Genomic DNA, 20,854 nt, shown 5'->3' on the forward strand with positions numbered 1-20,854 from the left:
CAGGGGGCATCCAGAATGCTACTGCACTCCCTCATCATATCCTGACTAGACTACTGTGACATCCTTCTCCATGGTCCACCTATATCCAGCCTTGCAAATCTACAGTTCATACTGAACTCTGCTGTTCGATTCATGATCCGCCTCCAGGGATGCAGCTCCTTTCTATCATTCCTGCCCATCTAGTGACAAAGTTCAGGCTTCCAAACTCTTTCCAACAAAGCCTTCTCACGTTTAGCTCCTCCGTACAGCTTTAAATTAACTTCCAGCATGCAATCTACACACTGCAAATGATCTACTCTTATCCAACCTAATCATCTCCTTCCACTCCAGCATGCAAAATTTCTCAAGTGCTTCTACACTTCTCTGGAACTCCCTCCTTAAACCAGTTCAGCACTGATCTTGGAAATGTCCAAACATTACCTAAAGACCCACATTTTCAAGCAATCATATTAAATGCCCTTTATCTAGCCATTTGAGTAGTAACTGAACCACCACTGCTTTCACCTAGGCTGTAGATAGAGCACATTATTGTCTTGTATACTTTTAACCCTTGCATACCCCCCAATTCTCCTATCAACATTTCTTTCTGTTTTCTCTTCTGTCCCCTTAAACAGTAACTAGAATGGACAGGGTATTCCAGCTGTTTAAATCTTGATGTTGCAGTTTTTACTGACTATGCTTGTCTATGCAACTTGTGTGTAAGATATTTATTTGTACAGCAGCACATAAAATGGCACAGTGTAAATCAAATCAAATAATTATAATAATAATGATATAAGAAGAAGTAGAAGAAAATAAAACCTACAAATATATTTCTTATTTAACGGTTTGAACTAACATAAGGTAACAGTACATTTATTACATATCCCATGAATCCCTTTTAGCCGCACATCCCATAATCATATATAAAGCAGAACTGCAGTCACCGCAGAAGCAGTATCTGAAATGAAAACCATAGCTCATCCGCATTTGTTATAACTACTTGAAACAGGAATGAAATTATGAAGAAAACAAAGTGAACATTTATTTAACATTATTGTAGGGGGTCGGGGGAAAATGAGTTGAACTTACCCAGGGTCCGGGCTTCTAATGGTCCCCCGCAGACATCCTGTGCCCGCGCAGCCACTCACCGATGCTCCGGCCCCGCCTCCGGTTCACTTCTGGAATTTCAGACTTTAAAGTCTGAAAACCACTGCGCCTGCGTTACCGTGTCCTCATTCCCGCTGATGTCACCAGGAGCGTACTGCGCAGGCACAAACTATACTGGGCCTGAGCAGTACGCTCCTGGTGACATCAGATGTGTAAGAATACAAAGCTCAGGCTGCAAACAGTCATAGGTGGCTGGGACTGCACACACTCCTCCACTCCCTGTTTCCAACAGTCTGTCAGCTCACCTATCCTTGGCAGTGATACAGTTAATGCCATGAGTGGCTAATCAGTAGAGGCTGTCAGTCACTAGTGGAAGCTTGGTTGCTGCAGGGATTCCACTCAGTCCCACCCACCTATCACATGAACTGCATCACTAGCAGGCTCCAGGTTTTGCATTTTCTCTGGGAGCACTCCATTCCTGGCTCTGCTAAAACTGTGGCACTTTATTTGGCCTGAGGAAGTGGGTGCAGAAAACGCACGACCCACAAAACGCATTGCCTGTGCTTATTAAAATTCATATGTATATGGATTTGTTGTTATTGCTGTAAGCCACCTATATTTTCCTATTCTAGCTGTTTTTAACTTAGTTTTATCTACTTCTGGGCTCCTCTTACAACCTTTTGTGTCTATAGGTAGAGATGTTTTGTTTCTGTTGGTTGATGCCAATGACCTTTTCCCTGCTTTTCCCGGCTCACTGCTGCCAGTGACATTCTGTTTGGACCCTACTGTTCATAGTTACACCTGTCCCTGAGTTACAGAAATCTGTCTATGGTCAGGTGTTACCAGTGGGGTGACTGAAAACCTAGTGTTTCCTGTAAATCATCAGGGACTGCGGAGAACATGGAATTCTTGCCTCATGTGATTCTCATGCCACTTTGTGGAGGATCTCCTGTAACATTACCTTTTGCAAGGAAGCCACTGTACAATGCAACTAAAACACAAAAAGTGAGGAGAGTAAAGGTATGTCATAGTCATGCCTTTAGCTCATAGCTGCCATCAGGATGATGAAAACGCAGTACTTTAAGTTAGAGCACTGTAAAAACAGCACAGGCGATTTGGGCACAGCTGGAGCCACAATAGGCTGTAATAGGAATTACGGCTATAGCAGCGCTCAGTGAGTAATTTGAGCGCCATCAGAAGATGGAGCACAAATTACTACAAAAACACTGTAATTAGGCAATAGCAATAGCTGGAAGCCGAATTACATCATTCCCCACCATCCACGTGGACCTGGAGGGGGAATAGTAATTAACGCCGCCGGGACTTGTGCAGGAGCAGGATAAGCTGTTTATCGGCTGTATCCTGCGCCCAAGTCTCCCGGTGGCTGTATAATAGGTACGCCTTTACGTGGCCCTATAGTGGGAGGGATATGGAGGCTGCAATTTTTATTTACTTTACTTACTTACTTTTATTTACTTTTAAACACTTCCAGCTACCTGACTGTCCTGCTGATCTTTTGGCTTCAGTGAGGCCTGAATCATACACCTGCAACAAGCATGTGGTCAGGCTTTAGTCTGAGAATACCTTACCCTTGTTCTGGGTCTGTGTCTTAAAGAATTGGAAGAAGAGAACAGCAGAACAGCCAGGCGATTGGCATTGTTTAAAAGGAAATGAATATGATGGCATTTATATCCCCCTCACTACAAGCTCACTTAAACCTGCTGGATTAAAAATTAGGCTACTAGCGTGACTACTACCGTGGTCCTGATGGGGGGGGGGAGTTAAGCGTACTGCTTTAATCCTGCCTCTACAAAGGCAGGCAGGTGAAAATAGATTGGGGAGTAGTGATATATCTAGCCCCACTTCATAGTCCATGGCTATCAGGTCTGGATTTTTGGAAAGGCCACCAAAGCCCGGGCCTTGGGTGGCTGCAGCCCAAGCGGGCAGCTGAACATGAAATAGGGTTGGCTACATATGAAAGAAAAGGCTGCAAATAGGGAGCAACACATGAAAAGGGAAGCTGATGTCCAAGAGAGCTGTGCATGAAAGGAAGGGGCTACAGTGCAGGGATGATACACATGGAATGGGAGGGTGCTGCTGCACTTGGAAGGGGAGCCCCAATATACTTGGCCTAGGGGCGAGAAAAGTATAAATCCGGCCTTGATGGCTGTACAAGGAGAGCCACTATAGATTTGTGTCATGTATTGCAGGTTCAGTAATATCCTTTTCAGTAAAGCAAAGTAGTGGCTGGATAGTGTACTGGTTAAGGGAATCCTGGATAGGGTCAGTACCTATTCAGTAAGGAGTTCAAGGCAAGACTCCCTAACACTGCAGGGTGGCCCCTTGAGCGTGTCCCAGTGGCTGCAGCTCTTCAGCGCTTTGGGTTAGACAGGAGAAAAGCGCTATTCAAATGTTCGGATTATAAACAAGTGAAGGTGTTGCCTGGTTTTGGGGCATTATTGCCAAACTGTAAAGCACAGTTAGCAGGTTTGCTTATTGAGAGTTACATGCCTGATTGTTCATAAAGTAACATAGACGTGTGTGAGTATATGACTGTAAGATGAGGGACTGCTAGGCCAGTGGCTGCTGTTACTGGTATGTACACTGTGAAGCACTGCATTACATAAAGTCAATCATGAAGATAGATTGAATTGTATGGTGTACCTATTATAGGCAACCTGAAACATGCCCTAAATGGAAATAACGTAGCATGAAAAACTGATCTGTATTTCCCACTTTTCTCTTTTCCTTTAGAAATTGTTGACGGCAATCTGAAGATGACTCTGGGTATGATCTGGACAATTATTCTGCGTTTTGCTATTCAGGACATTTCTGTTGAAGGTGAGTGTTCCAATGACCAGAAATAGAATCTAAGGGCCTTATTCAATTTATTTTTTCTCCTAGGAGGTCATTTTTTATCTTCAGGGTAAAATAACCCTTTCCGTACTCTAAAACTGAGAAAGTACCAGAAAGTAGGTGAAAAAGTACTGTCAAAATATTTTACTTATCATAACAATAGCTTCTTTTTATTAAAATTTTTAAAAATAAAAAGTTACAACAGCTCCCAAGTCCGAAACCCCCAATAGTTAAACAAGAAGTGCCACCTCCTCAGCAGAGCAACAATCCAGTTCACAATTACACAAAGTTAACCTCCTTAGCGGTATGGACGAGCTCAGCTCGTCCATTACCGCCGGAGGGCGCCGCTCAGGCCCCGCTGGGCCGATTTTCCTAATTTTTTTTAAATCACGCAGCTAGCACTTTGCTAGCTGCATGGGAGATTAAATCGCCGGCGCTCGCCGCCAATCCGCCGCTACCCGACGCGAAAGGAGCCCCCCCTGCATACCCCGTGCGCAGCCTGGCCAATCAGTGCCAGGCAACGCTGCGGGGTGGATCGGGACTCCTGATGACGTCACGACATCGATGACGTCATCAAGATCGTCGCCATGGCGACAGGGGAAGCCCTCCTGGAAATCCCGTTCAGAACGGGATTTCCGGACGGGCTAATGCGCCGGCGGCGATCGAAGGGTAGGGAGGGATGTCGCAGGGAGGGGGAATCATGTAGCTAGCGCTAGGCTAGCTACATGATTTTAAAAAAAGCAAAAAATAGTGCTGCGCTGCCACCCTGGCGATGTTAATAGAACGCCAGGGTGGTTAAAGCGGACCCAAACCAAACATTTTTTCTAATTAAAAATATTTAGTTGCACCACTCTGACACATACAAAGATAAATAAACACTCCTTCAAACCTATGATCATTTCAGTGCATGCTTTTCACCCTTCTCTTTTCATAGCTGGGGTTATACTGTGGGCAGCCATTAGCAATTCCTCCATTGCCGGACACCATCTACTCCACCAGTTTGCCGGAAAAATCCCGGCAATTTTAAAGGAAGGGAGGGGTTCCTGCAATAAATGTAAAATATTTGATATTTGTCATCATGCAGCTGAAAAAAGGCTGCTATTTATTATTATAATTTAGAAAATAGATTTTATTTCTGAAATCTTGTATTTTTAATTTGGGTCCACTTTAATAACCATAAAAAAGGGAAATGCATTCAACAACTCATGCTAAATAGAGTATTATAAAGCAGTGTATCACACTACTTCATAGCCTGGTTTACACTTTTTTTTTGGGTGTAAACCAGGCTATTAAGTAGTGTGATACACTGTTTTATAATACTCTATTTAGTATGAGTTGTTGTTGAGCGCATTGCCCTTTTTGATGGTTATTAACTTTGCACTGAGTACACACTCTGTTTGGCAGTTTGGCGATCCAACATATGGGGTGTATTGAGGAGGAGAGATATATATATTTTTACTTTTTATTGAGAGGAGCGCATGATTAAAAGACCCCCCACAATGACACAAAGCACAAGCCACATTCAAGTTGCTAATCCAATTTTTATTCATACAAAAAATGGCGACCTCCATCATCCAATTAGTGTGTTTTTATGTAATTTTTGCTCGAATAAAACTTGGATTAGCAACTTGGATGTGCCCTCCGCTTTTCTCCCTTTTTCTCCTACGAGATACGTTTTTATCTTTTGTTTAAAATAATTTTTCAGCACTCTGCGATCGAAAAAGCACCAAAAAGTACCGTATGTGAAAAGGTACTGTCAAAATGAATCTGAGGACTTTTTTGCTTGCTGGTGGCTTAGCAGGCATTTTATCAGGGCCGGTTCAAGTAACAATTGGGCCCTAGGGCAAAATTAGCCTGGGGGCCCCCCAACAGACACCCCTCAAACCAAAAAGCGTCATTAGAGGCCCTTTGTTGCAGCCAAATTTCCCTCATGGGCCCCTGAGCTGGCTGCTGACCCTCCCCAAATCACCTCCCAACTTAACAGACTCTGCTGGGGAGCAACAGTTAAGATGGGGAGGGACAAGTTGGGGGCCCCTACAGGCTCTGGGGCCCTGGGGCAATTGCCTATTTTTTTCCTATGGTAGCTCCGGCCCTGCATTTTATTGATAAGGTATGAAAATATCATATAGGAGAAAACTCAGGGGAAAAAATGGATTTAAAGGGCCTAAAACTCCTAAAGAGTTTGTTTACAAAGATGAGGAGGACTTGCCTTAATGCACAGGCATTTGCTGATGTTCAGTAGGCACATAGTACATGTGACAACACAGATGAATGGCAGGACATGGAAGGCTTTCCTATGGTATCATGGGAAAGAAGAGGTGCCGAGAAGGCTCTTTTGCAGAAAAGTACTGCTTTTTTTTTTTTTTTTAGTTCAAAGGACACTTTTAAAATTCCCATATTTAAAAGTTATGATCACCTGAAATAATCAACAGTTTTAAAGGGAGCTCATTACGTTTTCATTAGTGCAAATTATTCTTAATGATCACAATATTCATAAAGTGTTGATCAGCCTTACCACCCTACTTAATCACTTCATGACTTAAAACTGAAGAGCAATATAGAGCAGTTGAGTTTATTTCAGATGCCCATTTCCAACTTGCCATTTTCAGCACTTTGAGGAATATCAGTCCACAGTTGTAACACAAATTAATGGCCTGTGTACCCCTGCCTATCAGCAGCCAATATGCTACTTCATTCAAAAGAATCGAGCATCTGACCACCCCTTCATTGTTAATATGATTAAAAAATGCCCCTCTATAAATAACACTAGAGAAGTAACTGTCGATCTATTGTCCAACTGTCATTTCCTTAATAATTGGCTTCAAAACATCTTCAATGTATGAGTTACACTGTGCTGCCTGAGTGAGTCTCCAATCAGGTGTCATGGATATTGTTTATAAAACTACAGCATTTTAGGATGATCTGATAATTGACCTCTGGTGAGGCAGTTGATGGCCATGAGATACATATCACACAAAGCTGAATCATATGGGAACTGATGCATGCATCAATTAAGTTAATCTTTCCCATCTTGTACATAAGATTTTAATATGTATAGATTAAACGTTACATTTTATACAGTTATTAGTGACAATGTTACATAAAAAAACTCAAAGTTTTCTTCATGAGTTTGTGATTTCAGTGGTTCGATTATTTATATGTCATCAACAGGGCCGGCCCTACCATGAAACCAACTGAATAATGTGATTCAGGGCAGCAGACTGTAGGAAAGGGGGGCAGCTATACTGTCTATTGGTACGTTTTAAGGGTGATTGCAGGCAGCAAAGAAATGTAATCAATTGAACCACTGAAAAGGTAAACTCACTGATAAAACATCACTGGAGTCTGGAGTAACAAAATATGGATTCTTAGAAATATCTATTTGTATTTTATTGAACCTTATTACGGAAAAAAATTGCTCCTGCAATAATGGTGTTAGTTTGACACCCACTTTCCCTCTCTAATGCCATGTGTCACAAGCATGGATCTAGTCTCCTGCGCCACTTCCTGGTTTTGAGCAGCAAGATTCCTTCACCCAAGCATGATTCAAGACCATTCACGAGGCAACCTTATGGTGTCAACTGTTTATTGAGATGGTCGCCTCATATTTTTTTTATATTTTTAACAGTTCAGAGCTGTGTTAAGCAGGAGAGTACAATGGGACATAACAGGTATGCCAGAATGAAAAACATAATGCTCTAATCTGGTAAACTCTGTTTCCTGTAATTTTCCAGTGTTTAGGTTTCAATTTTGGCAAAATTGTACCTCTGCTTGACATTTCTCCACTAGCAAAGCCAGGCTGTAAAGGTATTTGGTCAGCTGGTAACAGTAGCACACACATTCTCTGTCATCCTTGAGGTGTCCTCTCCTGTACTAATAAATATATATTAATTGCTGTCACTGCCTGGAGTCTTTTAATAGCTTTATGATACTTCTACAGCTCCACAGAGGAGGTCAGGTAGGGTAGAGCTAGCTTCCAAACCTGCTGATATCTGCAAAAGTATCCTCCTTAATACATGTAATAAAACAACATGGTATAGCCTGAAAACATAGTTTAAAAATAATGTATACTGATTTTCTTTTTTATTTTACATATTGGAATTAGCATTAAATAAATTCTTTATAAAAACAAATTGTGTTTAATTGAAGATAATCTGAAATACAGTACAGGTAGTCCCCGACTTACGAACGCTCGACTTACGAACGACCCGCTGATACGAACAGCATGGATTCTCTGTTTCCATGGGAACAATCCCCCCAAAAAAATTCAAATTGGACTTGCAGTTTTTGAGAAAATCGATTAAAAAAAAAAATCAAAGAAAAAAGGGGACAGAGATGGCACAATGTTCCGACTTAAGAACAGATTCAGGTTAAGAACTAACCTACAGTCCCTATCTCGTTCGTTAACCGAGGACTACCTGTACTACAAATGGAATTGTATTACTTGATTGGAACTCCATCTGTTGGTTTGACTGGTCTGTACAAAAATATTTGTGTTTCCCTACCAAGTAGTAAAGTAAAAGCCACAGAGTAGCTCGGGTTTACCCAAAACCAATGGGAAGGTATAGGGGTCCAAAAAGAGACCGAATGGGGTGATCACCAAGTCTACTGTAATGTTAAAGACCTGTTTACCACAGAAGTAAAAAGAGATTGTATTCTCCTTAACATTATAGCCAGCAGGTGGAGCTCCTTGGAAAATCAAAACATTCATTTGTCATATTTTATAATGTATTAATTAAAATAATTTTTTTCAATGTATTTTTAGTTTTGGATACAATAAATAAAATAAAATGTTAAAACGTACATTATTTTTATTTTTAGAGGCATGTACATCATTACCTAACAGGGAAAGAGAGTCCTCTTCACACATATGCAATTAACTTTTTCTCCTGAGTTCTCTCCTAGGAGATAATTTTTCATCTTCAATTTATAACTTTTCATCACTTTGCAATGGAAAAATACCAAAAAGAAGGTGAAAAAGTGCTATCAAAATTATTTTGAGTATTTTTTCTTTGCTTTCTGGTAATTTAAAAGGCATTTTATTGACAAGTTTGAAATTATCACCTAAGAAGAAACTCAGGAGAAAACGTTAATTGCCTATGGGCCTGCCCCTTATTCAATTCACTTTTTCTCCTAAGTTTTCTCCTAGGTGATGATAGCTTTTCATCTTCTCTTCTCTTTCATCTTTTCTTTTCTCTTTAGCACTGTCCAATTAAAAAAGTACCAAAAAGAAGGTGAAGAAGTACTGTCAAATTAATTCTAACGGCCATATGTAATTACATTTTAACCTGAGTTTTCTCCTGGGTAATATTTTCACAACTTGTAAATAATATTACTTTTAAGCCAACCCCAAGCAAAAAATACGTAGGATAATTTTGATAGTATATTTTCATCTACTTTTTTTTGCTACTTTTTCAAATGCAGAGTGATGAAAAGTTATTTTAAATAGAAGATGAAAAATTATCCTCTAGGAACAAAATTAAGTAGAAAAAGTGAATTGCATATGGGCCTGAGTATTTTCTTTTTGCTTGCTGGTAGCTTGAAGGGCATTTTACTGAAAAGGGCCCATTTGCAATTCACTTTTTCTCCCGAGTTTTCTCCTTGGTAATATTTTTAAACTTGTCAATGAAATGCTGGTTAAGCCACCAGAATGCAAGAAAATGCTCAAAATAATTTTGATAGTACCCTTTCACCTACTTTTTAGTTGAAAAGTGCTGGAAAGGTATTTTTAATCAAAAATGAAAAATTATCTACTAGGAGGAAACTCAGATAAAAAAGTGAATTGCATATGGCATAAGGGGCTATATGCAATTCACTTTTTCACCTGAGTTTTCTCCTAGGAGATAATTTTTCACCTTCGATTTAAAATAACTTTCCAGCACTTTTCAACTAAAAAAGTACTGAAAAGTAGGTGAAAAAGTACTGTGAAATTTATTTTGAGTATTTGTTTGCTTGCTGGGGGTGTAAAAGGCTTTTTATTTACAAGTTGTGAAAATATCACCTAGGAGAAAACTCAGGTGAAAAAGTGAATTGCATATGGGCCAAGGTGTGGAAATATCACCTAGAAAACTTTGGAGAAAAAGTGAATTGAATAAGGCCATTGTTTTATCTTACTCATAAAATCATAATACAGATTGTCTTAGCAATGGACATATTAAGTTGTATTCTCCATTTTCATGTCCATTAACACGGTATTTTCTTACATTTTTGATACATAAAAGCCTGGTGTCCTAGAATGGCAGGCCATTGAATGCAGAAATATAAGCAGAAATCAAAAATAAAAACCAAGGGGAGAAAAGAGAATAAAGCACAATTTTAAAGGAAACTGCTACAAGTAAACCTGCACATTTTACCTGGTTTTATATAACTTTGTTCAAGCACATGCTTTTTTATAATTTCTACTGAGTACAAAATTGCATTAATAAAACTCCTTATTCACCTGCTACTAATGTTAGTAACTGGGAATTAGGGCTGGTGGAAGTAGAAAGCTGTGCCATAGCCCAGCCCATATGGTGTTGGGAAAACTAGCATGGGGAGGAGAGCACTCACCACTGCCTATGGCAAACAGGGGCAGGGGGTGGGAAGAGTTGCATTGTAGTGCTGAATGAGTAAGCACTAGTCTTGTCTTTTCTTTTTTTTCAATACCTTTAACCCATTAGCAGCTTTAAAGGAATTATCTCATTTAAGATAAGTGCACAGCTTTTGATCTCAGTAGGCAGAACTCCTTGCACTGTAAATTCTAAGAATGCTTTGATATCTCACTGCTAGCAGAAAACATAGAAACTGAAAGCAGAAGTCCTATGTTATTGTCTCACACTGCCCCCTAGTGACAAGTGGCCATACATACACATTACAGCAATACTAATTAGTAGCAAGGAAATGTAACAAATAGTAAATTATAAAATGTGCTAAAATAAATTGGCCTGGAGCACTTGCAAGAATCTAAATAAATTGGCTGCTAAAGGTTTAATGCATATAACATTTTAATGTCAACATTTGCATTCACATGTAAGTGTCTAATTACTTCTTCCTTCTTCTTACCTTTTTAAACCTCCCTGAAGTAACATGAAGTTACATGATTATCGCAGTGACTCAGTCCACACAGCGGAGGAGAAGTGTACCTGTTCTCCCATCGGAAACTACCGGTTTAAGGCAGGGAACACACTTGGCGCTTTCTGCACAGAAAAACTGAGAACTCATGTTAATCAATGGGCTAGTTCACACTTAAAGAGAAACTCCAACCAAGAATTGAACTTTATCCCAATCAGTAGCTGATACCCCCTTTTACATGAGAAATATAATGATTTTCACAAACAGACCATCAGGGGGCGCTGTGTGACTAATTTTGTGCTGAAACCCCTCCCATAAGAGGCTGAGGCTCTGAATACCGCGGTACTCTGGGCAAACTGCCACAATGTAACAATGTTCACAGACAGGAAATGGCTGTTTAAAGCTGTCTGTAACAGCCAGAGCAGCTAGAAACAGCTACATAACTTGCCCACAGTAACAATGTCACCATGTAATACATGTCAGAATGTGAATCTGGGAGAGGAAAGATTTTACAATGAGCAAACACTGACTAAATCATTTATACATAATTATTGTAAAAATGAAGCACTTTTTTTAATTAAATTATTTTCACTGGAGTTCCTCTTTAATATGTTGTTCGCACACAGAAAACAAACTGTCATTCTGCATGATGACTCTGCACATTTTGTCAGTTTTCTCTATCAATTACATCAGCTGCTGTGAAAAAACGTGCGCGTTTTCCTGCACAGAAACACACATGGACCTTGATTCACTAAAGGGTGCTAAGTGTTAGCACGCCAGTGAAAAGGCTCTAAGGACGCGATAATGGTCGCTTCACGCGCTAATATGCGTGCAAAGGTTAGCGAGGTGCGCGCAAAACGTCGCTCCGTTTGCGTGCAAAATAGCCTGAAAAGCTATTTTACACGTGAACAGTGCGACGCTTCGCACGCACTGATGCGACGTTTCGGGCGCACCAACTTAACGCACGATCAGTAACAGCTTTGGATATGCAAACTACTTAGCACCCTAGTTTGCACGTCAAAAGCTTTTGTGAATCAAGCCCCTGGTGTGCAGAAAAAGTATGCAGAAAACTGCGTGCAGAAAACTGAAAGACAAGTGTGTTCCTTGCCTTAAACATTATGGTTTACCTGGGAGGTGTGCTTTCCACTTGTAAAATAGATACTCCTTCCTTCTGCTATGTGGCTCTGATCTGGTCTAATGAATTAGCATTTAGTTTGTAACAATTTATAAAATGAGATTTTATTATCACCTTTCAGAGACTTCTGCTAAAGAAGGTTTGCTGCTGTGGTGTCAGAGGAAGACTGCCCCCTACAGAAATGTTAATGTGCAAAATTTCCACATCAGGTAATGTGAGATGTAGCAGCAGCTTCAAAATATGTGTGTATCTGAATGAGAAACATTACAGCTTGTTAAAGTCATCTCAAGGTACACTTTGTTATGGTGTTTATGTATAACATAATACTGCACAGCAGAATCACAGACAACTGTCTGTAACTTTTGCTTATCAAATATTTCTCTCACTTCTCAGTGACACCTGTCAGTATCATAGGAAGTGAGGTAAAATCTCACCAAAAGGAACTCAAACAGCAATAAAAAACCAATCAGCTTGTAATATTTGTTTTAACTATTTTGGGACCAAACGGATCTGGCCCCTTAACCTCCTTGCCGGTTATCCCGAGCTCAGCTCGGGGTAACCTGCGCAGGAGGATTTCTCAGGCCCTGCTGGGCTGATTTGCATAATTTTTTTTCCTACGTGCAGCTAGCACTTTGCTAGCTGCGTGAAGTACGCGATCGCCGCCGCTACCCGCCAATTCGCCACTACCCGCCGCACCGAGCGCCTGAACGGGATTTCCTGCTTACTCTGATCGCCGAAGGCGATCGGAGTGGGTGGGGGGATGCCGCCGCTCAGCGGCTATCATGTAGCAAGCCATGGGCTCGCTACATGATTTTAAAAAAAAAATTTAAAAAAAGTTCTGCGCTGCCTCCTTGCCGGATTAATTAGACCGGCAAGGAGGTTAAAATTGTAAAATTTGAAATACGTACATATAAGTAGTATGGTTCTCTAAAAGTAAAATGCGCTATAAATTACTTTTCTCCTATGTTGCTGTCGCTTACAATAGGCATTGAAAATTTGATCTAAGTAGTCAATCTCCTCATGGTTTCCTTAATTTTCTAAAGCATTACCTGAATGGCAGTTTATCAGTCCAACTGCCAAGTTAGTGTGCGCATGCTGGCTGACATCTTTGTAAAGATCCTTTCCAGGTATTGCTTTTGTAAAGAATAAAGAAAATACTGAGAATCCCCCATTAGAAGATGGACTAGTCCAAAACCTGTTAGAGCTGTCAGATTTTTATTGCTCACTGTAAAGGACAGCAGCATAGGAGAAAATTAATTTATAGTGCATTTTAATCTTGGAGAGTGCACAGGTATTTAAAATTTTACACTTTTTGCAATTTTACACTTTTTGCAATAATGGTCCTTTAAGGACTAGAACTATCCTTTCCCTAATGTGCCCTGTGATTGACTCACAGTGATTGGCTCACAGATACTGTGATTGGCTCACGGTAATCATGAGTTCAGGAGCCAATGAAACTGACTGAGATGCGGAAGCTCTGCTGACACTGAGACAGCAGAGGGAGCGGGTGCAGCGACAGAACATCGGTGAGGACAGCGTGAGTGCGCAGTGGTGAGTAGAGCCACATATCCACCAGCAGGATGTAGATTCCAACTACATCTGTTCGGAAGTGGTTAAGCAATTGAAGCTAAAATATTCACTTTGACTTATGTTTTACTTTAATTGTTTGTTTGTTTTTTTAAATGTTACTGTTCAAGTTATGTGCATAAAAAATAAATTTATGGCAGAGTTTTGTTTATTATTGAGTAATTAAGCTCAGCAGCACTCCAGTAACCATCATGGACTTACAAAGTTAACTTTATTTCACATTATTAACTTTATTTAACTTTATTTCACATTATTAACTTTATTTCACATGAACTTAAACTAATCATCTTATTCATGTCTGCAGGATAAAAAGTTAGAGTTGGGCATCAGGAAGGTTTTAATGTTGGGGAAAAGGGTAGGGTTAAGCATTAGGAAGGGGATAATGCTGGTGAAAGATGAGCATTGATTATCAATAAAGGGTTAATGCTAAAAGAGCTTTGCATTAACCCTCCTGGCGGTATAAAAAAATACGCCAGGAGGCAGCGCGGCAGTTTTTTTTTTATTTTTTTTTCTATATCATGTAGCGAGCCCAGGGCTCGCTACATGATAGCCGCTGCTCAGCGGCATCCCCCCGCCCTCTTCAATCGCCTTCGGCGATCTCCGATCAGGAAATCCCGTTCAAAGAACGGGATTTCCTGGAGGACTTCCCCCGTCGCCATGGCGACGGGCGGGATGACGTCACCGACGTCACTGACGTCGGGACGTCATTGGGAGTCCCGAGCCACCCCTCGGCGCTGCCTGGCACTGATTGGCCAGGCAGCGCACGGGGTCTGGGGGGGGGGGCGCGCGCCGCACCGGATAGCGGCGATCGGGCGCGCGGCGGCGGCGATCGGGGTGCTGGCGCAGCTAGCAAAGTGCTAGCTGCGTCCAGCAAAAAAAAAAATTAAACAAATCGGCCCAGCAGGGCCTGAGCGGCACCCTCCGGCGGCTTACCCCGAACTACGTTCGGGGTTACCGCCAAGAAGGTTAAGTATCAGTAAGGGGTCAGGGGAGGTTAGTGGAGGGGAGGTTGGTGTTTGGCGTCAGAAAGGGAATCATGTTGGTGGGGAGGTTAGGATAGGCACCAAAAAGGGGATTTATTGTTAGAACAGGGGTGTCAAACTCAAATAAAAAAGTGGGCCGAAATTGAACAATGGGACCTAGTCGCAGGCCAACCTCCACGTCTACTGGCCACCTTCCTCCCTATAAAGTTCCCTGGTGTCTAATGGCCCTCCTCCAACCCCTATACAGTTCCCTGATGTCTAGTGGTCCTCCACCCTCCCCTATACATATCCCTGCTGTCTAGTCTAGTGGCCCAAAATCTCCCCTATACAGTTCCATAGTGATTGGAGCTTTTCCCCTACCTCCCCATATGGCTTTCCTGATGTTCTAGGGCTTCACCTTCAATATAGCTTCCCTGGTTGTCTAGAGTGGTCCAAACATAATGCAAAGTGGGGAAATCACTTGAGAGCCAAATGTAATGGCTCTGAGGGACAGATTTGGCCCACGGGCCGGAGTTTGACATGTATGTGTTAGAGGGAACAGTCTGAGTTAGGCGCTTGAAAAGGAAGAGTACTAATAGTCACTGTGCCAGTGCTCTGCTTTTTTAGAGCTGGTCAAATCCATGTGTACAATAGCTGTCCTCATAGAGACTCCCAGTCTATTGCAATCTAAGGCCAGTTTTTGGGGAAGCTTATTCCCTTTTCTTGTAACCCAGAGTGCTTAGATGAAATCATGCTAACATGGGGAAAACATGCACATTTCATGCATATTGGGCCCGATGCAATTGTCAGACTCGCCAGCGTTAAATGCTGAATCCGCCGCCGGGGCTCCCCGTTGGTTCACAGTCTGGACCAATGAAAATGGCTCAGATTGTGAACTAATGGGGAGCCCCGGCGGCAGATTCAAAGATGCTTTGCCGGGACTCTGCTATAGTGAGAGCAATTACCGTTACTTATACACTGTAAATGCAGGATGGGGCTTGCGGCGGGTGTTCAGCGGCGGGAGGGAAATTGCTTCAGAGTATCTGTGCAGCTACGTGGGGGGTTGCAGAGACGAGCGGCAGCCGGCGGGGAGCACTGGGGGTCTCCTTATTAAAGGAGACCCCCAGATGCAGCGGCGGAAGATGGCAGCGGATGTTCGGCGGGTGTGTGCATGTGTGGGGAGCGAGGCCGTGGTGCTGATGGACAGCACCACAGGGTAAAACCTTGCTCCTCATCGCCCGTGACATGGGCTCCTCATCGCCTGAGTAATGCTCTATATAACGATCGGCCAGCGCACGAGTGAAACTGGCAGTAGGATTTGCTGGTAATCCTCGCGCGATGGCAAGGTGATAAGTAGCTTGCATCTGCAAGCTACTTATCACCTTGAATAGCATCAGGCCCATTGTGTCTTGCTGGGGTTTGAGGCTGGGACATCAGAAATGCAAGGCAAGAGTGCTAGTCTTCTAGTCACCATGCTATCAACATCTCTGTTGCTCTACAGATTGAAAAAAGAAACCATTTATTTCATACCAGACTGAATTTGGGTTATGAAATAAAATCCTATTTCCATGCTATAATAATAAAACAAATTTTAACATTTGTATAGTGCTCTTCTCCTTTTGGACTCAAAGCGCTTGAGAGCTGCAGCCACTAAGGGCACGCTCAGTAGGCCACTCTGCAGAGTTATGGAGTATTGCCCAAGGACTCCTTACTGAATAGATGCTGGCTTACTATTATACTGCGAGGGAAAGAGGAGGCTGCATTGTGGAAGTAGGAAATGGGAAGTAGGAAATGGGAAGGGTTTGGAATAAAGAGGATCATGCTAGAACGGACACAGCAAAGTGCGTGCGTGCGTGCGTGCGTGCGTGCGTGCGTGCGTGCGTGCGTGTGTGTGTGTGTGTGTGTGTGTGTGTGTGTGTGTGGGTGTGTGTGTGTGTGTGTGTGTGTACGCGCACATGTACAAGTGTGTGCAGACACGTGTAATAAACTACATTCACCAAATATTCACAAATCATTGTTATCAGTTGTAGGGATGCTCTAGGGATTGCCAAGGCTTTAGAAGCTTTACACATTCCTCAATTATGATGCTCAGTATCAAAGTAAGCTTTTCATTCCACTCCCTAAACTCTGAGACTGACACTGCTGTAATGGGCAATGCTTTAGTCCTACAAGCATGTGTGGAATCTGCTTACCAGGGAGAACCACAGTGTGCATCTGCTGGCATCAGTCAGGGTTAGCTAATTTTACCTCTTAGTGTCATGAGCCAACAAGCATTCTCAGTACGTTGTGGATGAGAGACAGAAAGCCATTAAGTATGAAAATCTCTAATATTTAGAATTTGTAAAAGCAAAGCTGTGATAAAATGTGTGCTTCATATGCTGGATGCAAGTACAAATATAATGAGTGTCAATAAGGGCTTGCCTGATTACCGTTTTCCTGTTTGTGGTCTGGTTAATGTTTTCATCTTCTCATGGGAAAACATGAACAAAAGAAGTCAGTGCTGTACTTTCTTTTGTGTATGTGAAATTGATTACCGGTTCCTCTGAAATGTTTGTCCTGCTTCCAACTGTCATGGTTACAGTGCTGATTTGCAAATTAAAGAAGTACCGTTAATACGACCGGCTGCAAGCAAAAATGCTCCTCACGGTTGAGACCCTGGACTGCAGTCCACAGGCAGAGCTCATCTAGATGAAGACCAGTATTCACTAATCTTGTCACCGGTGCTACATAACTAGCGATGATGACAACCCGACACAGTGGCGTAGCTAGGGAGCTGTGGTCCCTGATGCAAGTTTTACAATGTGGTAAAGAGTTCCAAAGGAAAGGTGACACTCTTGAGAAGTCCTGGATTCAAGACTTAGAGGAGGTGACCAAGCTGGACAACAAGAGGGTCTCTTGGGGAGCATATATGGAACAATTATAAAAACGCAATGTTTTATTCACTTCGCAGGATTTGGAAACAGGTCCACTTGTAGTGAAGTTCCTCTGAAATTTGAAAGACTATTTCTTACACCATCTATTTGATGCTAATATGTCTTTTATTGCATGCTGAAGAAATAGTTTAAATGGCATTATACATAAAAGTAGAGACACTTTCTTCAGTACAGAGAACAATTTACCTCATGAGGGCCAGATTAATGTACATTATCATAGCAACGTTTGCGTTACCACGTGCTGATTGTGCAACGCAATGTACCCTATTGGCATAGACACCACTTAAAATGCTACATGAATCAGGCCCTTGATTTCGTACTGATTTTCACAACCATTACACCATATACAAAACAGCCTTAATAGGACATGTATAAGACATTCATTTCTGATACTTCAGAAATGAATTAGTCCATCTCTAAGCCTAGATAGAAACAAACCATATGATAGCTCAGTAAGCAGCTGTTCCTGTTCATCATGCTGTTCAGACTTTAACGATGCACAAAGTTTTAAGAGGACTGCAACCTGAAATCCTGGAACTCTGCTACAGGAAATAGCTGGTGTTGACATTCCGTGTTCGCGCGATAAAATTGCATTATCACGCGAACGTTAACGAGTTAAAAACTGCACTGAGTAAAAAAGTATCCTTTAGAGCCCTTCTGCTAACCTTTTCGATAATTAGATATTTTCACAGGACCTGTATGTCTTGCTTCCCTGAGAACACAAAAACCTTTTTCCACCAACAAACTCCCATCTCCTTGCATTGATAGTTTGAATGCTGGCCTGGTGCTTAAATTTGATGTGGGAGGCGAGGCCAACAAAAGTTTGAGCTAGGGTTATTGGTATTGTTTAGTGGGTTAGTGTTCGAGGAAAAGGTAGTGGGAGGTTAGTTCTGGATGTTAGGTTTGAAAAGTTAAGATCAGGATGGATTATTGTCAGGGTTAAGAAGCAAGCACAATTTATGACTAAGTCACATGCCATAAAAAGTTGGACATGGGTTCACGTTAAGGATTCGTTATGCAAATGAATTTACATCCACTGTGTGCTGCTGAGCTATCTGCTTAAAGTACTGTTATGCTCAGCATTGTTTTCATAAAGGACAACTGTACTTTTAAAGTGTTTGTCTTATGTCTAGTACACACCATACAATTTTCTGTAAGATTTTTCTGTAAGATTTTCTGCAAGATTTTCTGTAATTAGATTATTTTCTGTAAAGTACTGGTAGAGACTGGTCCTTATCTTTGGTGCATTGTCTTCTGGTTATCTCCTGCTGAGTAGAACAATGCTTAATTGCTAGGCAGATAGATGGTTAGATAGATAATTTCCAACATGTTGGAAATAATCTGTATGGCAGGTAAATCTTACAGAAAATCTTACAGCAAATTGTATGGTGTGTACTAGGCATAAGATTTCTTTAAGTACAGTCCAATCAGCAATGCAAATGTATAGTGCGGATCTCGGGTCCAAAGTGGGAGAACTTATTCTGATATTTTCTAGTATTAAATTCATATTTATATTTCTCTTAAAGGGGATAAAAATTACATTACTGACCCAATTTGCACACATAAAGCATTCTGTAAAGGATGCTTTAAAAGTAAAGTTGTCCTTTAAAGCAGTGTTCCCCAACCCTGTCCTCAAGGCCCACCAACAGTGCATGTTTTGTGGAAATCCACAGAGGTAGTTAATCAGCTCTGCTGAGACACTAATTACCTCACCTGTGATTGTGTGTGGTTTTCTGCAAAACATGTACTGTTGGTGGGCCTTGAGGACAGGGTTGGGGAACTCTGCTTTAAAGGACAACTAAAGTGAGAGGGATATGGAGGCTGCCATATTTATTTCCTTTTAAACAATGCTAATTGCCGGGCAGTCCTGCTGATCCTCTGCCTCTAATATTTTTAGCCATAGACCCTGAGCAAGCATATACAGATCAGTGCTCTGACTGAAGTTTGACTGGACTTTCTTCATGCTTGTTTCAAGTGTGTGATTCAGACACTATTGATGCGTGAAAGATCAGCAGAATGCCAGGCAACTGGTATTGTTTTAAAGGAAATAATTATGGAAACCTCCATATCCCATATCCCTCTCACTTCAGTTGTCCTTTAAAGTTCTGGCATTATTTTTATATTCGCTTAACAAAAAATTATTGGCGCCATGAATTTAAGCAATCTGTATCTGCCTGGTCACCCCCCAATTTCAGTATTTCTGAAGTCACGCCTCCCTACTACAGTTACATAGTTACTATGGCTGCCAATCTGTAGTAGGGAGGCGTGGCTTCAGAAATACTGAGATTGGCAGCCATGTTAGGCTTTGCCATCAGAGAGACACGGCTTCTGCTGAAAGAGCAATCACTTCCCCCATGCTTGCTCATATGACTAAAGGGGAGTGTGTCAGGCAGAGCAGATGTGAGCAGGCTGCTGCAGGTTGCTGAAGAAGAGACACGGATCTATTTTTTGGCACAGATTAGATTTTATTTAGCAAAATGTACAGGTTTTTTCTCCTACATTGTTTTTATTTTTACAGTAAATGTGAATTGAGTTGCAAAAAAAAAAAAGGCAGATACTTACAAGACAAGACATAGAACATTTATATTGCACTTTTCTCCTGGTAGACTCGAAGCACCAAAGCTGCAGCCACTAGGGCACGCTCTATAGTCGGTACCAGTGATAGGGAGTCTTGCCCAAGGTTTCCTTTTCTCAATGAATAGGAAGCACCACAATGCAAACCCAGGTCTCCTGTGTCAGAGGCTAAACCCTTAACCAGTACACTATCCAGCCACTATGGACTGGTAAGGCTCTTGAGCCTATAGAGCCTTCTCTGTCCTCTCTCGCTCCCCTCGTTCCAGCACCTATTGTGTGTATTCGACCATCTGGAGGCGGCAAATTTAAACAGGGGTGACAGTGCTGGAATGAGGGGAACAAGAGAGGACAGGGAAGGCTCTATAGGATTCAGAGACCTACCTCTCCATTGGTAAGTACCGTATATTCCGGCGTATAAGACGACTGGGCGTATAAGACGATCCCCCAACTTTTCCAGATAAAATATAGAGTTTGGGATATACTCGCCGTATAAAACTACCCCTCTTCCAACGCACACCAAATAAAAATTAAAAAAAAACTATTTACTGGTGCTATGTATGAACAGATACTGGTGCTGTACTGTATGTGGTACCCAGTATATAACAGTATATAGGCGATTGACTGGTTGGATTGGTCAACTCTCCCTCTCCCTAAGTGGATTGGTCAGC

At 41.7% G+C, this 20,854-nt stretch overlaps 1 protein-coding gene across 1 annotated transcript in view; it reads left to right on the top strand.

The window, feature by feature from the left end:
* ACTN3 (actinin alpha 3) overlaps nt 1-20,854 on the top strand; it is a 148,893-nt gene that overhangs the window by 97,275 nt on the left and 30,764 nt on the right. Inside the window, exons 4-5 of the mRNA XM_068260716.1 lie at nt 3,844-3,930; nt 12,252-12,339. Coding sequence (XP_068116817.1) covers nt 3,844-3,930; nt 12,252-12,339 — 175 coding nt within the window. The remainder of the gene's footprint in view (nt 1-3,843; nt 3,931-12,251; nt 12,340-20,854) is intronic.

The sequence above is a fragment of the Hyperolius riggenbachi genome, chromosome 11 (assembly GCF_040937935.1).
Source record: "Hyperolius riggenbachi isolate aHypRig1 chromosome 11, aHypRig1.pri, whole genome shotgun sequence".
Classification (NCBI taxonomy): Eukaryota; Metazoa; Chordata; class Amphibia; order Anura; family Hyperoliidae; genus Hyperolius; species Hyperolius riggenbachi.